At 42.2% G+C, this 20,819-nt stretch overlaps 1 protein-coding gene across 1 annotated transcript in view; it reads left to right on the top strand.

Annotated features, from left to right (window-relative positions):
• senp2 (SUMO specific peptidase 2) overlaps positions 1-20,819 on the top strand; it is a 118,636-nt gene that overhangs the window by 18,606 nt on the left and 79,211 nt on the right. The window contains exons 5-7 of the mRNA XM_072578689.1: positions 8,367-8,442; positions 10,444-10,561; positions 14,737-14,855. Of these exons, the coding sequence (XP_072434790.1) occupies positions 8,367-8,442; positions 10,444-10,561; positions 14,737-14,855 (313 nt within the window). The remainder of the gene's footprint in view (positions 1-8,366; positions 8,443-10,443; positions 10,562-14,736; positions 14,856-20,819) is intronic.

Genomic DNA, 20,819 nt, shown 5'->3' with positions numbered 1-20,819 from the left:
AGCCTGTAGCAATTAGATACCAGAGACCAGACCACTAACCAGTCTTTATGCCATTTTAATAAATCATACACCAGAGCCATGCATCAAGAAACCTATTAGACCTCTGGCTGTTATCATCTCTGATTGTACATTTTTATGATTAAGTTACATTCTGAAAATGTAAGATCTGGCCCATGTTACTCCTTGGCTAAATGTCCAGTCACTTCCTCGGCCCTCTGCAGCAACTTTCAGATTCACAGCTTTGTTTGCTGCAGACCTGCAACCTGTCAGTTTTGCTGATGCCAAAACTTCATTTTCTTTTGCATGGGAACAAGGGAAACACAGCTCACAGCCTATAATTCTGTATTTTTCCATTATCATAGGTAGTTTGTGGGATTCCCTTACACACTCTCCTGCCCCATCTCCACATTTGTCCCCCAACCAACCTTGCCCTCCTATCTTTAGACTTTATCACTCCAATTGAATCCATTATTCTCATATGCTTCTGTTCAATGTTAATCTCTATATTTTTACTATTGTTTGTCATTCAGTCTAGACCCAACCTCCCCATTCATGCTGGAATGAATGAAAAGGAGCTGGATCTTGACCTTTGGGTTGATGCACCATATCTATGGGCTGGGGCAGGTAGACAAAACACAGCAAAGGAACACACTCTGGCCCCCATTTTTTTTTTAGGAAAAACATGACCTTTTTGAATGTGTAGGGTGAGGGGCAAAGATAGCCAGAAAGCTTATAAGCTGCAGAGAGGTACACATGCAGGATGCTACAGTGAATATATATTTACTAAGCAGGAAACATCTTAGGAAACAGAAACGCAGTTTAGAAAGAAAGACAGTGTAACCATTAAGGTGTTTTAAATCTTTATAGAATGTGTGAGGTCGCACGTTTGTTAATCAGATTTGCCTGCTAGAGAGCCTTGGTTTCCTGTAGCTGTACTCATCAAATTGAGGAATGTTAAAGATTAGAAGATGAGATTTTAGACACTCCAGTGCCTAATGTTAAATACTTCATTGTGTCTGATTAGATACATAACGAGGTTCTCTTTAATTTGCCATAGTGAGTTTCACCCCTCAAACCTGGAAGAGAGTCCTGTTGGGTAGCAGTGTGATATCTTTTCCATTTAAATTGGATTGCCAACTGAATCATTTTTGTTGCCTACAGAGAACAAAACTAAAATAAAGAAGCCTAGTTAGCATGGTGTTGGAGGTCAGTCATCACAGCTACAGAGCTTTACTGCAGGCGTACCTCACAATAGTGTTGTAGGCCCAGTCAGCTTCCACTGCTTCACCCATTACTTTCCCTTCATCATAAGTCCAGGGACGTTACCTGGTTGCGCCATTTGTGACTCCTCAGAATATGAAAAAGTTAATGTGTAGCAAGACACATTCAGTGTCCAATTTGGGCTGATAAATAGCCAATAATATTTGCGCCAAGCAATGACTATCTCGAACAAAACACAATCTGTTCTGCAACATTTAATTACATTATCTTTACTGAATCCCCCACTACCAACATCCAGGGTGATTACCATTGACTAGAAACTGAACTGCACCAGCCAAGATATGGGAGTACTCAATGAATGGCAAGACATGAAGAAGCTGGATCTTTTGTCCACAGATCTTTTAAGAAGAGGGATCTTTTGTCCACAGACCTTTTAAGGTAACAGGGCAGGTTAATAGGCTAGTTCGGAAGGCACACAGGATACGTGCCTTTATTCTTCAAGGCTTAGAATATAAGCACAGACATTACTTTGGAGTTGTATAGGACTTTGGTTAGGCCACAGCTGGAGTATTGTGTGTAGTTCTGGTCTGTGCACAATAGGAAGGTTGTGATTGTGAAGGATGCAGAAGAGAGACACCAGGATATTGCCTGGAATGGAGCATTTCAGCTCTGAAGAGAAGCTGTGTAAGCTCCAGTGACATACTTTTGAACAGAAATGGTTGAGTAGGGACCTGATAGAGATGTATAATATCATGTGAGACATGGACAGGGTGAATAGGAAGCAACAGTCTTCCTTCGTTGAAGCGGTCACTGCTTCCCAGTGTTTGACTGTCAGCTTCTGACATAGGCTGTTTCAGACGGCAAAACCTACTCCATGGATCCTAAGTTGTTCAGGATCAAGTCCTTACCAGAAAAAAGGTATAATGACCTTGCTCTTCCTTTAGTTGCCCTTCTCCAGCTCTGTGGGTCTCACTCAGAGCAATGATGTCAAAGATGAATTTTTGGAGTTCCTGAGCAACAAAGGCAGTTCTCCTCTCTGGCTGGTCTGAGTTTGGGTTATCCATCAGAGTTTGTATATTCCAGATTTCAAATTTCATAGTTTCACTTCTCGATGTTTTTCGACCGCATAATGGTGATCCCTCTGGCATTCCAGATAGGTTGGGATGAAGCAGACTATTTTTAGGGCCCCTTTTCTAGCCCCCTCCCCATTCAGGGTGAGCAGAGTGGATCATAAATAGGGCTGCTCAGACTGAATACTGCTATCAAACTTACCTGCTTCTGTTCAAAAGTTGAGTGACTGAATCAAGTATTCACCGCTTCCGTGCCTGTTCTTAACTAGAAGCTTCCAGCCCTCACATTGCCTGCTCCCGTTGCCCTCCCCCAAAAGATTTGAAGAAATAGTCCACTGAGAGAAGATCCTGTGTGTGTATTTGTTTAAAGTATACTTGATGTTGCACTCCAAGAAGCACATGATACTTCACAAACTGATTCCAATGGCATGGACCCCACGCCGATTGGAGCTGATGGATTTGTTGCAGCCTTCGTCCACCTTGAAGCATCTGCCTGTTCCACAGTTGAGGTCTTGGTTGGATTATTCTTTTTTAGGGACCTCACCCTCGACCTTACCACCATGGGTGACCCTACCAGGAGTATACCTCCAGAAGACATCGCTCATGAGACCTCAGGACCCCACAAGATTCTCCACCATGACAAGGTGACAATCTGTGGAATTGAGAGTGGAATCTGGAAAAGAACAGCAGGTCAGGCAGCATCCGAGGAATAGGAGAGTTGATGTTTCAGGCATAAGCCCTTCATCAGGAATGTCTATTCTGATCTCCAGCATCTACAGTCCTCACTTTCTCTATCTGACAATCTATGGAGACAATCCATGACTCTGCAAATCCAGTTTACAAGATGACCAACAATCAGCTACCAAAAGGAAATGCTATCAGGAATGTAAGGCTGCAGTCCAGAAGAGCACCTGAAATCTGAAAAACCAATGGTGAAGGAAGAACGTTCAGGAAATCCAACAACTAGCAGATGCCAATGACACTCGAAGCTTTTTCAGCGCAACTAAAACTATTTTTGGCCCATCCACTCACGCTCAAGCGCCTCTCAAAAGCAAAGGTGGTTTAACCATCCTGAAGAATAATGCTGACATCAATTCTAGATGGAGGGAACAGTCTGAAGATCTTCTAAATCAAATCAGCCCACTGACAGTAATGTGATCAACATTCCAGAACAGCCCATTGACAATTCCCTCAGCAAAATACCAACACATGAAGTCAAGAAATCCATCAAAACCTTGAAAATAACAAGGCCACTGGACTCAGAATACCAGCCACAGTCTACATAATTGGAGATAACCTGCTTCATGACCAACCGCATCAAATCTTCTCATCAAGATCTGGATAAATGAAGACAAACCAGCAAACTTTAGAGACTCAGCAATCATTAACATCTACAAAAGGAAAGGTGATCGATCTGAATGTGGAAACTATCATGGAATTTCCCTGTAGCAACAGCCGGAAAGATCCTCACCCGCGTTATGAATAACCGGCTCAAACCTTTAACGGAGAAGATCCTTCCGGAGACAGGCCGGTTTTAGATCATCACATGAAAGAATCAACATGATCTTCTGTATGCAACAATTACAAGAAAAGTGTCGTGAACAACTTCAACCTTTGTATGTGGCATTCATTGATCTCACCAAAGCCTTTGACTCAGTATCAAGAGAACTCCTATGGGATGTCCTGTCCACCTATGGATGCCCTGAAAAGTACATTTGAATCCTGAGACTCCTCCATGATGGCATGCTTGCCACAGTTATGGTCAGCAACAGTAACTGTGAGCCTTTTCAAGTCAGATCACGAGTAAAACCGGGATGCATGATTGCCCCAACTTTGTTCACCATCTTTACTGTGATAATCATCCACATCAACAAGGACGACCTACCCCCAGGAATCAAAATTGTGTACAGAACAGTTAGCAGAGTTCTCAGTCTTGCCTGTCTTTAAGTCCAAAAACAAGACGTCTATGAGTTCCCTTATTGAGTTCCAATACGCAGATGACAACAGCGTTGCAGCTCTCTCAGAAAACCACTTTCAACAAGGCATACACGAAACCTGGACTTTCTATCAATTCCAAGAAGACTCAGGTCATCTATCAACCATCACCAACTGAGACAAATTGGATAGAAGCATCAATTTAACTTGGCAAAACAATCCTGGAAAATGTGGACCACTTTCCATATCTTGGAGGTCACCTCTCCTCCAATTTGACCTTAATGACGAGATCTAACATGGCCTTAAATATGCTGGAACAGCTTTTGGACGTCTCCAAACCCGAGTTTTTCGTGATTGTGACATCCGGACAGACACCAAAACGTTGATGTCCAAAGCAGTGGTGATCCTAACACTCTGTATGCATCAGAAACTTGGACAACATACCAACGACATCTCAAGACTCTGGAAAAGTTCCATCAATGCTGCCTTGGAAACATCTTGAATATCAGCTGGAAGATAGAATCAACGTCAGCATGCTGAATGAAGCAAAAACAACCAGCATTGAAGCCTACGTCATCAAGAACCAAATAAGATGGAGCGGTCATGTTGTTTGGTGAAAGACAAATGTCTACCGAAAAAATCTACTCCCGGCTTAAAGAAGGCAAACGTAAAAGAGACAGACAACAGAAGAGATTCAAAGATGTTTTAAAAGCCAACATGAAGAAATGTAACGTCGACATCAACAATTGGGAAACTAGTGCCAAGGACAGGAAACTCTGGCAAACCATCATCCAAAAAGGAACAGCAACTTTCAAAACCAACAGAAGTGCAAATGGAGCTGAACACGGAAAGCGAGGCAGCAACAACCAAAGCTCAATCTGCCATCTGGAACCACCTGTCCTGAATGTGGAACAACTTTCAAGGCTAAGATTGAACTCATCAGCCACCTGAGAGCCCATAAATAGATCAACGGAACGAAGACCATCATCCTAGACCTTGAGGGATAGCTACAACGACGACAAGGGGCATTTTAAGATGAAAGGCAAGAGGTTTAGAGGGGGGGATTTGAGGAAAAGAGTTTTCACTCTGAGGGTGGTGGGAGATTGGTATGCATTGCCTGGGAGGGCAGTTGAGGTGGGTAACCTCACAACCTTTAAAAAAAATTTGGATGAGAACTTGAAATGTCATGCATTCAAGGCTATAGGCCTAGTAATGGAGGATGGGACTCGTGCAGATTTAGTGTAGTTTTGGTGGTACAGACTTGATGGACTGTGAAGGACCTCTTTACTGTATGGTTTTATATTAATACAGTGGCTGCAAGAACAGGTCAGAGGCTTGGAATTATTTGTTCCTGTTTCCCTATTGCCTATCCATCATTCACAAAGCGGAAGTCAGGAGAGTAATGGAATTCTCCTCACTTGCATCTTCATTAGCACTGAGAAAGCTCAATGTCATCCAGGACCTAGCAGCCCTGCTGCTTGGCAACCCATCCACAAGCTTCAACATTCATTCCCTTCACCAATGACATTGCAGCAGTGTGTATCTTTTTTATAGATTAGATTATTTACAGTGTGGAAACAGGCCCTTCGGCCCAACAAGTCCACACCGACCCACCGAAGCGCAAATCACCGATACCCCTATATTTACCCTTTCACCTAACACTATGGGCAATTTAGCATGGCCAATTCATCTGACCTGCACATCTTTGGACTGTGGGAGGAAACCGGAGCACCCGGAGGAAACCTGCGCAGACACGGGGAGAATGTGCAAACTCCACACAGTCAGTCGCCTGAGGCTGATTGATGCATAAAAAGATGCATAACAGCAATTCACTGAGGTTCCTCCAACAGGAACTTCCAAACCCGTGACCTCTACTAGCTTGAGGAACAAGGGCAGCAGACACATTACACACCACAACCTGCAAGTTCCCTTCCTCACCACCTGACTTGGAGATGTTTTGCCATTCCTCCGCTGTTGTGGGGACAAATTCCTGAAACTCTGTCCTTTGCAATATTGTAGATATCCCTACACCTGAAATACTTTCATGGCTCAGGGAGGCAGCCTCCATCTGCAGGGCAACTAGGAGTGAGCAATAAATGCTGACTCGGCCAGCGAAACTCACAAATGAACAAATAGAAAGTGAAAGTTTAACAACAACTTATTTGTCAAGTCATCACACTGCCTTAATATTTAAACTTAATTCTAGAGTACCCATCCAGGCTCCTTGTAAAAAAAGAAGTCGCTCAGTCTCACCTTGGCAGAAACTTTCTGCACTAAATGATAGTTTATGGATGAGTGAACAGAACCTGCTATTTGTTAGATTTGCCCTTGCTTAGCTCCTTTAATTTTCTGTTCTTTCACTGTGAGAGATATAAATGGTGCATCACCATGTTTGAGTATATGAAACAAACAAATATGTTTCTAACAAATCTTAAATCTGATTGATTAATGATTAGCTTGTTATCTGAACCAGGGAGTGTAAGTATAGGAACATAGGATCAAGAGTAGGTCATTCAGGCATGTTTTGTGGCATGTTTAGTCTGTATCTACTGTGGAAGTGCACACTGTATGATAAAGTTGAGTAGAGAGCCAAGTGATGTAATACTGTAAAATAATTGTGCATCTCATTCAGCAACTTTGTGGGCGGCACGGTGGCACAGTGGTTAGCACTGCTGCCTCACAGCGCCAGAGACCCGGGTTCAATTCCCGCCTCAGGCGACTGACTGTGTGGAGTTTGCACGTTCTCCCCGTGTCTGCGTGGGTTTCCTCCCACAGTCCAAAGATGTGCAGGTCAGGTAAATTGCTCGTAGTGTTAGGTAAGGGGTAAATGTAGGGGTATGGGTGGGTTGCGCTTCGGCGGGGCGGTGTGGACTTGTTGGGCTGAAGGGCCTGTTTCCACACTGTAAGTAATCTAATCTAATCTAAACTTCTGCAGTTTTACATGAAACAGCATACCTTGTTTCCTAATTTTTGTTCCATTGAATTTTATTAGTATTGGCTAAGTGTCAAATTTGCCGAGTTTCATGGAAGTTATCACTCCATAACTCTGAGCAAACCTTGTAACATCGTCTTCCCAAAGTCACCTCATTACCATGAAGGCTCCTCATATTCTCCCACTCTCAATTGTCTCGGAATGTTAGGCATGGGGAATTTGGCATTTTGCTTTGCCAATGAGTACTTGGAAGTTCTGTTTGGTGGTATCTGCCCATGATGTTGGGGCCTGGTGTCCAAGCAGTGAGGTGGAGTTGCAGGGTTATCACTCCTAACTTTTATGTCCATGGATTGTCGCCATCTGGTTTCTGCCTACTGGGGGGTGAGGGGGGAATAGGAAACTGCATATCAGTGTGGGAGATGACATCATAAAGTTGAGAATGCATACAAATAGGCCACAAACTGCACACTAGCAAGAATCCCATTTCGGTATTCAACACTTAGTTGGAAAATGGGACTTTTTTGCTCTGAATGTTGTGCATTTCCTTACTGCTGACCTTGCACATTTTTCCATACTTGGCATTTTCCATGTCATTCAGGTCTGGGAAGATTCTATTCTTAGTGCTTTTCAGAAGGAGTGTTCTTACTAGGGGAGATTTGTATCCATACTTTTCTCTATTCTTTTTCCATTCCCGGAGATTTTCCAGGGAAAGTACAGAAAACTGTTTAGGCAGGTTATGATTCATGAATGTCCCTAAGAATCATAGAATCTCTCCAGTACAGGGAGAAGCCATTCAGCTCCCCCCTTCTACCATTAGGTTTTTCCCATAACTAATTCTCAAAACCTACACATACCTGGACACTAAGGGTGAATTCTTTTTAGTATGGCCAATCCACCTAACCTGCGCAACTGTGGGAGGAGACCAGAGCATCCAGAAGAACTTGGAAGACATGGGGAGAACATGCAAACTTAACACAGTCACCCAAACCTGGAATCAAACCTGGATCTCTGGGGCTCTAAGGCAGCAGTGCTAACCATTGTGCCAGTGTGTCATTCCACCTTCGGTGGAAGTCTAGTCATCTAGCAAAGGTGAATCTTTGGCTGTCCTTTAAGGAGCTTAATTTGTGGAATTCTCTTGAAATAATTTCTTCTGTGGTTAAACTGGTCAAACGATCATATTGCTTTTTGGCTTTTGCTATTTGACTTAGATGTTGAGCACAAATCGAAGAGAAGGCATTGTGGAAATGAAAGGAATTGGCATGAATTTGGCAATATAAAACAGAGGTAAGTTAGTCATCTCATATATTTAAACCACCAATTTATTTATGTGTTCATTAATATTTCTAATACAATAATTTTTGACCTTTTGCAAACTACCTATTTGCACTACCTATTACTCCATTCATTTTTATGATTGATATTAACTGTATGAATTCAAAATGTGGTAAGCACTCAATCTAGTGGAAACTTTGGAGGAAGGGTTTTTTTGCATTATGACCCATTTGCAAAGGCTATTTCTGTCATAAATGTAGACCTAAGAATTCATAGTGAAAGTAAAAATTAAGACCAGAATGTGTAAGTTTAAATGAGGATTACATTGTTAGTGCAAAATCTGGTTTAATTATCACTCACTCTTCAGTCTCGTGTGCCTACATGCAATGCGCATGAACTCTAATAATATATACTGAATTAATTTTCTTGCTTGTAGTGAACTCTTCATTGTTGGAAACAGTAGACGGTTGGGCCAAATGGCCTATTCCCACACTGTTGGTATTCTAAATTCTGAAGAAAATGTCCAAAGCTAGGTGAGGTGAATTGGCCGTGCTACGTTACTCATAGTGTTCAGGGATGTGTAAGTTAGGTGCTTTAGTCAGGGAAATGTAAAGAAGTAGGGGAATGGGTCTGGATGGAGGATTGGTGTGGACTTGTTAGGCTAAATGGCCTGTTTCCACACTGTAGGGTTTCTAAATTCTTAACGAAAAATACGTAGACCTGTTGAATGAAATACATAGCTGCACATTTACAGAGGATTGGAATGTCTGCAGGATTAGCTTTTGTCTAGTGTGATTCCCAAAGTGTGGAACAGAAGAAACTAGTTTCAAGAAAGTTCAATTCCATATCCCACATACAATACGTTTTTGTATGACTCAAACAGGAGTAGGGCTCAAAACAGCAGAAGCCTTTAAGGAGTATAGAATGTGCAAGAGGGAACTTAAAAGGGAGATTAGAAGAGTTAAAAAGGGATATGAAAGGATATTGGTAGGTAAAATAGAAGAAAATTGTAAGTTCCTTTCAGGTACCTTAAGGATAATAGGATATTGAGGGAGAGAATAAGGCCATTAAAAACCACGGTGGTAATTTGTGCATGGACCTAGAGGATGTATCCAGGTTCTAATTGCATACTTCCTTTCCCTTTATATGCTCTACTATTTTTCCCTTCAATGCATCAATACTTTTCACTTCAATTACTCCTTGTGGCAGTGAATTCCATCTTCTCTCCATTCTGTGAAGGAACAAGCTTCTTCTGAATTCCGTGTTGGATTTCCTGGTGATTACTTTATGAAGACACAATCTAGTTCTGGCCCTCCCCACAAAAAGAAATTGCCTTGACATATTCACCCAATGAAAATCTTTCAGAATTTATAAAACTGCTGTCACGTCTCAGCCTTTCCTTCAAGACAAAGAGACATAACCTGTCAAACCGTTCTCATTATGTGTTTCTCCTTGACAGTCTCTGCACTTTCTCCAGTACTTCCACGTCCTTTTTGAAATAAGACGTGTGGGATAACTTTCTCTCAAGTGTTACAATAGACCAGAGAAATAAGCTCTTCCTGAAGCGTAGAAACTAGCATTTAAAATGTGAAATATCTCATCAATATTCAAATGGATTATTTTCTTTCTTGCAAACAAAAGGTAGATGAAAGCAATGAAACTGCCACTTGAAATAAATGGTCCTTTTTTTTCCCGTTGCACCTCAGAGGCTAGCTCTCGCATCCAAGTTGCTCCCTGGCTGATAGCGTCAAACTTACTATAGTCCTAGGACCAGTATGAATTATAGCACAGTCTGATGCTGAACTGACAATAATATGTATTATTGCCAGCAATTCAGGTTTTTTTTTTCAAAGGGGTGTGTAAACATTATAGAGATGAGAGCAATCCTGCTAGGTCTATGAAGGTACATGACTAAGGTAGGAAAGTTCCTTCCTTCCTTTACTGATGTGCATGAATGGGGAAGTAGCCTGATGTACAAGAGTTGAATTTATTTGCATTGTATATTCCAAACAGATCACTCAGTGAGCTTCCAGGAGAAACCAGCGAGCAGCTGCCTTTTCCTCTAAAGCACCATAGCCTTCCATCAACACCATCACCACTCAAGAAAAATGTTAGAAGCCACCATTGTACTGTAAGTGAGATGAGTAATAAGTTCAAATTCAAAACAAAGTGCTATGTCACACACTATCTGTTGGGAAAGAACCAGAGTTAATATTACAGGTGGCAATGTCTTATCATTAGAACTGAAAGAAGTTAAAGGTATAACAGGTTTTAAGCAAGAATGGAGGGAGGGAATGGCATGAGGGGAGGAAAGAGTAAAGGAGAAAGACTGTCATTGGGCAAATGCAGGCAAGATTCAAAAACTAAAGGGATGACGACATAAGGTAAAAGGGAAGTGCGGGTGTAGTGTGACAGCTGAAAAAGCAAAATAAAAGCCACGAGGAGCTGTAATTGATAGCAGATCCAGTGGGGAAATTGCAAGTTTATGATTTGAAGTTCAAGCCAGAAATGTAGGAAAGATTGACAGAAAACAAACTTAGTTATACAACTCATGGATATTTCGAACGATTTGCTCTGAACCTGTCAGTTCTGGGTTTGTCTTGAGGTTGTTGCTTCGTATGCAACTGCGACACTGATTTCAGTGTCACAATGTTATCTTCATTCTCGATGCTGTATACCTTATTTCTTATCAGTAAATGAGAAAATTTCTTATAGGTAAATAAATATATGTAAATACAATTGCAGCTGATATGTCGAGATGTTGACTAATTATATTCTCACAAACTTTTTGATGCTTGTTAAATTGCATTACCTGGCACTTACTGTTTGGTTGGTCTTCTGCTGTGAGTTCCTAAAAGCCTGAGCTAAGGCTTCCCAAATTTTTTTTCCCCTCTGTGATCCCAATTTGAGGTTGGAAAATTATACCCCTGAGTGTGTGGAGATGTGGGTGCAGAAAACCTGTGAGAGCAAGGGAAGGAGGGTCAGCTATTGCTGCCTTGGAGTTCATGGCCCCCACTTTGGGAAGATCTGGCCTGACTAATGTGTTACTTCTGTCACAGAATATGTTCTTGCACACCAAAGATGTTAATGCTGACTTCTGAATTATTGCGGTATGATTGCTATCATGTTAGACACCAGCCTAAAACACTTGCAAATAATACAATTATATTTAAGCATCTCTTAACACATTTCATTAATCATTGAGAATTGCTTTAGGTGCTAAGTGCTTTAGATTAGCTGATTTACAGTGTGGAAACAAGCCCTTCGGCCCAACAAGTCCACACCGACCCTCCAAAGAGCAACCCACCCAGACCCATTCCCCTACATTTACCCCTTCACCTAACACTATGGGCAATTTAGCATGGCCATTCCACCTAACCTGCATATCTTTGGACTGTGGGCGGCACGGTGGCACAGTGGCACAGTGGTTAGCACTGCTGCCTCACAGCGCCAGAGATCCGGGTTCAATTCCCGCCTCAGGCGACTCTCTGTGTGGAGTTTGCACGTTCTCCCTGTGTCTGCGTGGGTTTCCTCCGGGTGCTCCGGTTTCCTCCCACACTCCAAAGATGTGCAGGTCAGGTGAATTGGCCATGCTAAATTGCCTGTAGTGTTAGGTAAGGTGTAGATGTAGGGGTATGGGTGGGTTGCGCTTCGGCGGGTGCGGTGTGGACTTGTTGGGCCGAAGGGCCTGTTTCCACACTGTAAGTAATCTAATCTAATCTAATCTAAAGCATGAAACCGGAGCACCCGGAGGAAACCCATGCAAACACTGGGAGAATGTGTAAACTCCACTCAGACAGTCGCTCGAGGCTGGAATTGAACCTGGGACCCTGGTGCTGTGAGGCAGCAGTGCTAACCATTGTGCCACTGTGCCGTCCCCACCATAGTGCTCCACAGTATCTCCACCTTATTTACTGATACTAATATAAGCTGTATTCAATACATAAGATTTAATGAGGTTTAGCCAGGTTAGAGTAACAGTTTATATTAAATGTACCTGTGACAAATTCATGTATTGGATGCTCCTCTGAACTAGTAAGGCAACGTAGGTATATGTAAAATATATCCATAAAGCTATTAAACAAACATCTACCATCAATCCATTCGATTCTCTTTAACTAAAGTTTAAAATTATTGCGTAATCATACACAGCAAGTCTTAATAGAGCTTCTAAGACTGCGCAGGAATTATGTGCAGAACTTGTTTTAGGAGAGCATTGTCTTGCAAAGTCAGGCCCATCAGTGTGTTCCTCCTTAACATCCAGTTTCCCACTCCAGCTATCAACCGAGAGCCCTGTAAATGAGCACATTGCAGAATGTGCTTGGTTCTAGGCTGATCAACATGCTGACTGGCCAGAAGGTGAACACTTGTAGAATCATAGAATCCCTATAGTATGGAAACAGGCCCTTCGGCCCAACAAGTCCACACCCACCCTCTGAAGAGTAACCCACACAGACTCAGTCCCCTACCCCATTACTCTACATTTACCCCTGACCAATGTACTTAACCTACACATTCCTGAACACAATGGACAATGTAGCCTGGCCAATTCACCTGGATGTCCTGATGAAGGGCTTATGCCCAGAATGTCGATTCTGCTGCTCCTCGGATGTTGCCTGACCTGCTGTGTTTTTCAAGCACCACACTCTCAACTCTGATCTCCAGCATCTGCAGTCCTCACTTGCTCCTAATTCACCTAACCTGCCCATCTTTGGACTGTGAGAGGAAACCGGAGCTCCCGAAGAAAACCCACACAGACATGGGGAGTATATCCAAACTCCACACAGTTGCCTGAGGCTGGAACTGAACTCTGGTTCCTGGCACTGGGAGGCAACAGTGTTAACCACTGAGCCACTGTGGATCCCCAAACCACTCCTTCCATACAGCCAAGAGTTATTAATATTTTCTTGAGTAATTGGATGACGAACAAGGTTAGAGCCACAAGTACGCACAAAACATGAGTAGGCCACTGGACAATGAGCTGAATCTTTGGTCTTCACCTGCTGAGCAGAATTTGAGCCAGGCATCTTGTAACACAAGGTGAGATTGCTAACAATAAGACAAAGGCCCACTCGTCTCAGATTCTTAATACGCTTATCATTTTTCAGAAACAAATTGGGCATGGTAGACAAGAAATAGCTGTATATACTTGTAAACTGTCAGCTGACCACAATAAAGGGGAGAAAGGAGACTCCGAATCTCCACCAACCCCTCAAATGCAGTCTTTAAAAAATTGGTTGTTTCTAGATGCTATCATATGAATTGTATGCTTTCTGTTCCATCTCCTGTACCAAAAAGACTCTGAGCCATTGAATGTCTATTTTACATTGATTGATAAGTTTCAAATCACAATCCCTAGACTGACAGCTACTTAGTTACTCACAGCTGAGTAGCAGGATGAGTGCTATATGTAGTTTTAATTAACTTTATTCATGCATGTTATGACACACCAGCTGTGAAGCAGGTGGAACTTGAACCCAGATTGGTGCAGAGGTTGGGACACTGCCATTGCACTGCAAGAGCCTTTTTATGTTAGCTCAGAACTGACATGAACTCACCCGTGGCAAAGGTCAGCCAGAATCTTTAGCAAATGTGAGGTTCAACCCCATACCCTGTAGAAAATGGAACATTAACCCAGCACTTCAGACCAATCAGCCTTCTAAAAGAGCAATGCCACAGGTCAAATTGCAGTTACGTTTTAATCAACCTGATTCAGTGTTACAACACACCTCTGGAGCAGCTGGCATTTGAACCTGGATCATCTGGCCCAGTGATAAGGACCAGGGCACCGTAAGAGCCTGTAGGAGGCACGCTACATTGGTAACAACTCTCCGTTTCGAAAGGAAGCTGGGACTTGATTGTTATCCAGAGTCTAGATTAGAGTGGTGCTGAAAAAGCACAGCAGGTCAGGCAGCATCCGACAAGCAGGAAAATTGATGGTTCGGGCAAAAGCCCTTCATCAGGATGCTTTTGCCCAAAACGTCGATTTTCCTGCTCCTCAGATGCTGCCTGACATGCTGTGCTTTACCAGCATCACTCTAATCTAGACTCTGATTTCCAGCATCTGCAGTCCTCACTTTTGCCCTGTTATCCAGTGATTCCCTACTCCAAGTGTTAATGTACAGATGACTGATAAAGGCAACATGGGCAAAGCTATGTTGTAACCAAAGCTTGAATAATCTGTGGATGATTATATCCTGGCGAAAATGGAAATGGCATGACAATTGTCCCTCAAGGAATCAATACTTTAGGAAATGAGGAGAGATTTTCCAGGATGTAAAACAAACATTTCTTTTCTTTCTGAAGAACATAGAGAAGAATGATAAGGAACAGTATCAACTCCTGTTACGACTGGTAGCTGCAGGATTAGACAAAAAATGTAAACAGCAACCTTCAGTGTCTGCATCCAAACCAGCACAATGTGTGTGAGTATCAGTGATTACTGTTTTGTGTTTTAAGATTTTCTTTTTCAGTGACAGCAACCTGTTTTGATACCGCACCTTTAGTTTAATAACATGAACCAATGCACTTCACAGAAGTATCGTTGAATAAAATTTGATATCAAGCCTTGGAGGAAGATATTAAAATAAGTCACTAAAAAGCTTGGTCAAATTTGTTTTTTATTTAAAAAGAGTGCTTTGGTATGTCACCACAAGTTATCTTTAATTCAGCTACTTTTTAAGAAGGATTTAAACTTTATTGCAACAAAATAAGGCCCTCAAGTAAGAAGTTAAACATCACAACTCAACATGGAGTTGCGATTACCTGATTAATGGTGGAACTTGGCCAGATTCCACCAGCTGTGTCTGTCTCTGGATGCGTCCAGGGTTCGATCCTTGTACAGTGTTGCTCTTCAAAGTTCTGCGACTGACATGGCCTAGTGTTGGATTCTTAAACGATTTTCTCTCTTTCAAGTTTGTAATGTGACATTATTGTTCTCCTTTCGATTCTTTCATCCCCAATATTGATTACGTTTCAGGAGACCTGAAGTCTGCAGCTTGCCTCAATATCAGAAGTAGCACCCCTGTTGCTTTTTTTTCACCATTGCGCAAGTAATTTTATTCAATACCTCCACTGCCAGGAAAAACACCCATTTGGCCAGGGAACCAGTAACAAGCAAATCCCGAAAAGAACAATGCTTATGTGAAAGAAGGTGAAGGAGGAGGATAAGGATGAAATCAAACTAGAATTGGAGGGAGAAACAATGCACTGCACCCCCCACGATGCCCACCTCTCCCTAAAAGCAGTGAGCAAATTAGTGGATGCCGCATGCTCCCTCTCCAAGGGCACCCACGCTCATACATAGCTCTGGAAGAGGGACAAGCAGTCGGCCGAACTGACCCCCGCCATGGCCCACTGTCTAGACCTGTTTATATCCAGCCTGGCCAGGCCCAGGAGCAGACCCATGAGGAGAGCTCCCCAGTGCCCTGTTACCTTCGGGTTGGCTATCTGTTTAAAACACGGTTTTTCCTGCATTTAACCCGTTTACTTCACAACGTTACTTCTGCAGACATGCTTAGTTTGCCCATTTATCACAAGGCAGCAGCTTATCAAGCAATTTTTATCTCTTTTCTCCAAGGAGGCAGCTTGTTCATGTTGGTTCTTCCCAGAGTTGGTCAATTCACATGTTGGTTTTAATTCCTTTATAACAGTTTCTCCTTGCCTTTTCCATCTTAAGAAACGATTTATTCCAGAAAACATTATTGCTGCTGCTTTCTGTATGTAACGGTTTATCTTTTGTCATTTAATTTAACCCATGAACAGTTATTAAAGTTGTGAAATCTATAATAACACAGGAGTATTAAAGAAGTGGATAGGTTCAAGCAATGGATTCAGAATTCAAAATTGGTGACTGAAGCAATGGCTCTCAATGATGGAGTGGTAAAAGTCAGGGAACAGAGATTGTGGCAGAGGCTGGCTGTGGTCTTCCCAGTATATGTTTGGAAGAAATTTTCCTCCGTAGAACTGGATATTAGAAAAGTAGTCTGGCATTTTGATGGCATCTTCCATCCTGTATAAGCTGAGTTTATTCAAAACTGCATAACTCACGTTAAGTCCAATTTACCCCTCTCTTCCGTGCTTGCTCACCGACATTGACTTCTGATCTGGCAATATCTACATTTTAAAATTCTCATTCTTCTTTTCTAGATATGTTAGTGATGGCATTCCACTTATTAGATACTTAATTCTATCATTCTCACACTGTTTACCTTTCAATATTGTTATTCATCTCCACTCTGGAACATTTTAAAATCGTTTATGGGAAATGAACCTTGCTAATCAGGCCATTTTGTTGCACATTTGTAATTGCTGTTGAAAGTGATAGTGAATAGTCTTCTTGACCTACTGTGGTCTTCAGGATGTAGGGACATCCACCGTGCTGTTAGGAAGGTGGTTGAGTGGCTGAGAGGGGAGCTGAGAGATGGAGGTGTTCCCATGCATGTGCTGCCTTTGTCTTTCTCGATGACAGAGGACATCAATGTTGAGTTGGTGAATTGCTGTAGTACAACTTTGTAAGTTGTGAAAACTGCTGCCACTGTGATGGATGAGGTGCCAGTAAAGCAGTCTGTTTTGTCCTGGATGGGTCCAGTTTGAATAACACTCAAAACACATGACACTATCCAGCGCAAAACAGCCTGCTTGATTATAGGTGGCAGGGAATCAAGAATTCCCAGCCTCTGACCTGCTCTTGTTGTCACTGTATTTATGTGACGGTTTCTGGATGCATTTTGAACACAGTCCACCGATTTCTCAGCAACAAACCCTAACAAGCAGACAAAACGTATCCAGAAACCCTAGCCACCCTCCCCTACATCAAAGACATCTTGGAAATGACTGTCAGACTACTCAGACCCCTTGGCATCATGGTAGCCCACAAACTCACCAACACACTAAAACAGCAGCTAATGAACTTGAAAGACCCTATACAGACAACAAGTGAAACTAATGCAATTTACATAATACCACGCAAGAACCGTAACAAGCACTACATTGGACAAACAGGCAGAAACGGGGAGGCACAGTGGTTAGCACTGCTGCCTCACAGCGCCTGAGACCTGGGTTCAATTCCCACCTCAGGCAACTGACTGTGTGGAGTTTGCACATTCTCCCCGTGTCTGCGTGGGTTTTCTCTGGGTGCTCCGGTTTCCTCCCACAGTCCAAAGATGTGCAGGATAGGTGAATTGGCCATGCTAAACTGCCTGTAGTTTTAGGTGAAGGGGTAAATATAGGGGAATGGGTCTGGGTGGGTCGCTCTTCAGAGGGTTGGTGTGGACTTGTTGGGCCGAAGGGTCTGTTTCCACACTGTAAGTAATCTAATCTAATCTAAAACTAGCCACCAGGATGCATGAACATTAACGAGCCAAGACCCTCTCTCACTAGTATCCTTACATACAGATAAGGAAGGACAACACATCTATCCTAGGACAAGCCAAACAGAGAGACACAAGAGAATTCCTAAAAGCATGGTATACCAACTGGAACATTATCAACAAACATGTCGAGTTACACCTCATTTACCACCCCTTGAGAAAAAAGAACAGGAAATGACATCACCACAGGAAATGACATCACCAACCCAAAGAAACCCAAACATATAAATAGAAAGCAGGAATCATCAGCAGTGCTTCATTTGGTGGCTCACTGAAGATATTACCTAGTATGGTGACAAAACATCTGAAAATAAACCTTCCAGCTCAGTAAACAAACCTACATCCAGAATCTCAACCTGAGCTACCAATCTTCCCAAAACTCACTAGATTCTTTCGCGTTGAAGATGGTCTTTGCCTGGCATTTGTCGGAATGTAACTTGCTATTTATTAGCCAAGAATATTGTCCAGTTTGGACTTTTTCATTATCTGAGGAGTCATGAATGGTGCTGAACATTGTGCAACCACCCACAAATATTTCCCACTTCTGACCTTACAATGGCAAGAAGGATGACAGCTGAGGATGTTTGGGCCGAGGACACTTCTCTGAGGAACTCTAGCAGAGATGTCCGAAGCTGAGGTCATTGGCAAATGAGAATGACTACAGCCAGTTATTGTCAAAGTCAATTTGTCATAGTCATAGTGTCATGGAAAGAGGCCCTTCCACCATTGTGTCCATGCCAGTCATCAAGCATTCATCTATTCTACTCGTATTGTTCAGCACTTGGCCCATCTCCTTTTATGTTATCATATTTCAAGAGCTCATCTAAATTGTACTTAAATGCTTTAAGGGTCTCTGCATTTACCACCCTTTTCAGGCAATAAATTCCAGATACGCACAACACTGAGTGAAAAATGTTATCCTTAAATCCCTCTAAACAGTCTGTTTCATATCTCAAACCTGTGTTCTCTGGTTAATGACCCAAGAGAAACATTTCTCCATTTATACCCTGTCCATGCTCCTCAGAATTTCATACATCTCGATCAGGCCCAACTGATCAGCCTTCTTAGCTATAAGGAAAACGACACCAGCCTACTTAGACCCTCTCCAAAGTCAAGTTGCTGCAGCTCAGGCAACATCCTGATGAACCTCTTATGAACCTTCTGTAATGTAGTCATATTCCAATAGTGTGGCAACCAGAATTGCACACAGTACAGTAGCTGTGGACTAACTAACATCATAGGCAGCTCCATCATAACCTCTTTGATCTTGTAATAAAGGTTTTGACTAAAAAAGGCAAGTATCTATATGCTGCCTTAACCACCTTATCTGCCTACCGTGCTGACTTGAACATTCTATGGACTTACACATTAAGATGCCTTTTATCCTCTGTTCTTCATAGTCCTCCCAAAATGCGTCACCTCACATTTTTTATTCATTTACTAATTGAGTTCCCTTAAATTCATATACCACTGGTACACCCATCTGACTAGACTCATCCTGAAGTCTAAGGCTTTTGCCCTTGCTATTTATCATCACAGTAATTTTTGTATCATCAGCAAACGTACTGCTCATAACTCTTACACATTCATATCTGGATCACATAATAAACAGCAAGGGAGCCAGTACTGAATACTATGGTATGCAACTAGGCTTTCGAACAGAAAGCCACTGTTTGAACATGAGGCTCTATTTCTTGCCACTTTGGTTTCAATTTGCTAAATTTCCCTGAATCACATGGGCTCCTAGCTTCTTAACCAGTCTGTCTTGCAAGAACTTGTTAAAAGCCTTACTAAAGTCCACTTAGATTACATCCACTGCCCTACTCTCATCTACACATTTAGTTCAATCAAATTTGATAAGCAGTACTATCAAATTTGTTTCATTATCAGTGATGTGTCATCCTTCAAACGGCTAGAGCATGTAGATTAAACTCAACTTTGTAATGGAGATGTGAGTCATTTAAAACTTTTTAATGTTGGTAGGGGTGAGGGACAGGACGGGGAGGGGAGCAGACATGGGATGAGGGAGAGAAGAGGACACTGGATAAGGGAGAGAGAGGATCCGGAATTGGGGGAGAATGAGGGTGTAGGAAGGGGTGGAGAGAGGAAGCAGGGAGGTGAGGACACAGGAAGTGGAGGAGAGAGATGCAACAGAGTGGGGAGAGAGGATGTGTTGGGGTGGTATGGGGAAGTGAGAACATGAGACAAGCAGGAAAGAAGAGAGAAGACCCACATTCTACTGGACTGAGCTGCACCATTTCCAGGGGCATCCCCCATTTTCACAGCTGTATCCCATTTAAGCCTGAACCCATTCAGTTGTGCATGCATGAATTTAAATGGTATATCACACATGCACTGGCGTCAGCAAATGCAGCCAAATATTAAATATATATCCTATATTTATATTGTAATATTCTAAAATGTTTCATTTAATTTTCTGTGTCAAATACGAAGTGAATCCAACTTCTGTTCCTTTTTCGTGAGGAAATATTTACTAAGAAGTTTTGTCCAGGCAAGTTATACTCCTGACTTTGTGGACTCAGTTGGGTCTCTTTTGTGAAGTTGAGGGGAACTCCTGAAGTTGGGAGTTACGCCTGATATTGGTTAGCTCTAGGCATTGATCTATGTTTAGTTGTGATACACAAGAAGGATAAAATTCACATGCAAGCAATGTAAGAATTCGTATACTAATCCAGTGAATGGGATGAAATATGGAATTCATTATTAAGTGGGCATATGTTGAAAGGAAAGGAACAAAGCAATGCAAGAAACCATTGCATAAAATTTGAGTTTCTTAAAGTAAATATTCAGTGAGAAAGCAGGGGATCAATTTTTAGACGACAATATTTCGGAAAGAATGAAATCCACCTTTTCCTTTTGTCTTGCTGTCACAGAGTGCAAGTCAGGGACTGTTTCCAATATCCCTGACCCCAAATGTAATGCAAAAGAAGCCAAAGAGTAGTTTATAATTGAATACTTATTTATAAATAAACAGTAACCTCCATGGAGCCAATTGTC

The sequence above is a fragment of the Chiloscyllium punctatum genome, chromosome 10 (genome assembly GCF_047496795.1).
Source record: "Chiloscyllium punctatum isolate Juve2018m chromosome 10, sChiPun1.3, whole genome shotgun sequence".
Classification (NCBI taxonomy): domain Eukaryota; kingdom Metazoa; phylum Chordata; class Chondrichthyes; order Orectolobiformes; family Hemiscylliidae; genus Chiloscyllium; species Chiloscyllium punctatum.
This window is presented reverse-complemented; position numbering and strand designations above follow the sequence as displayed.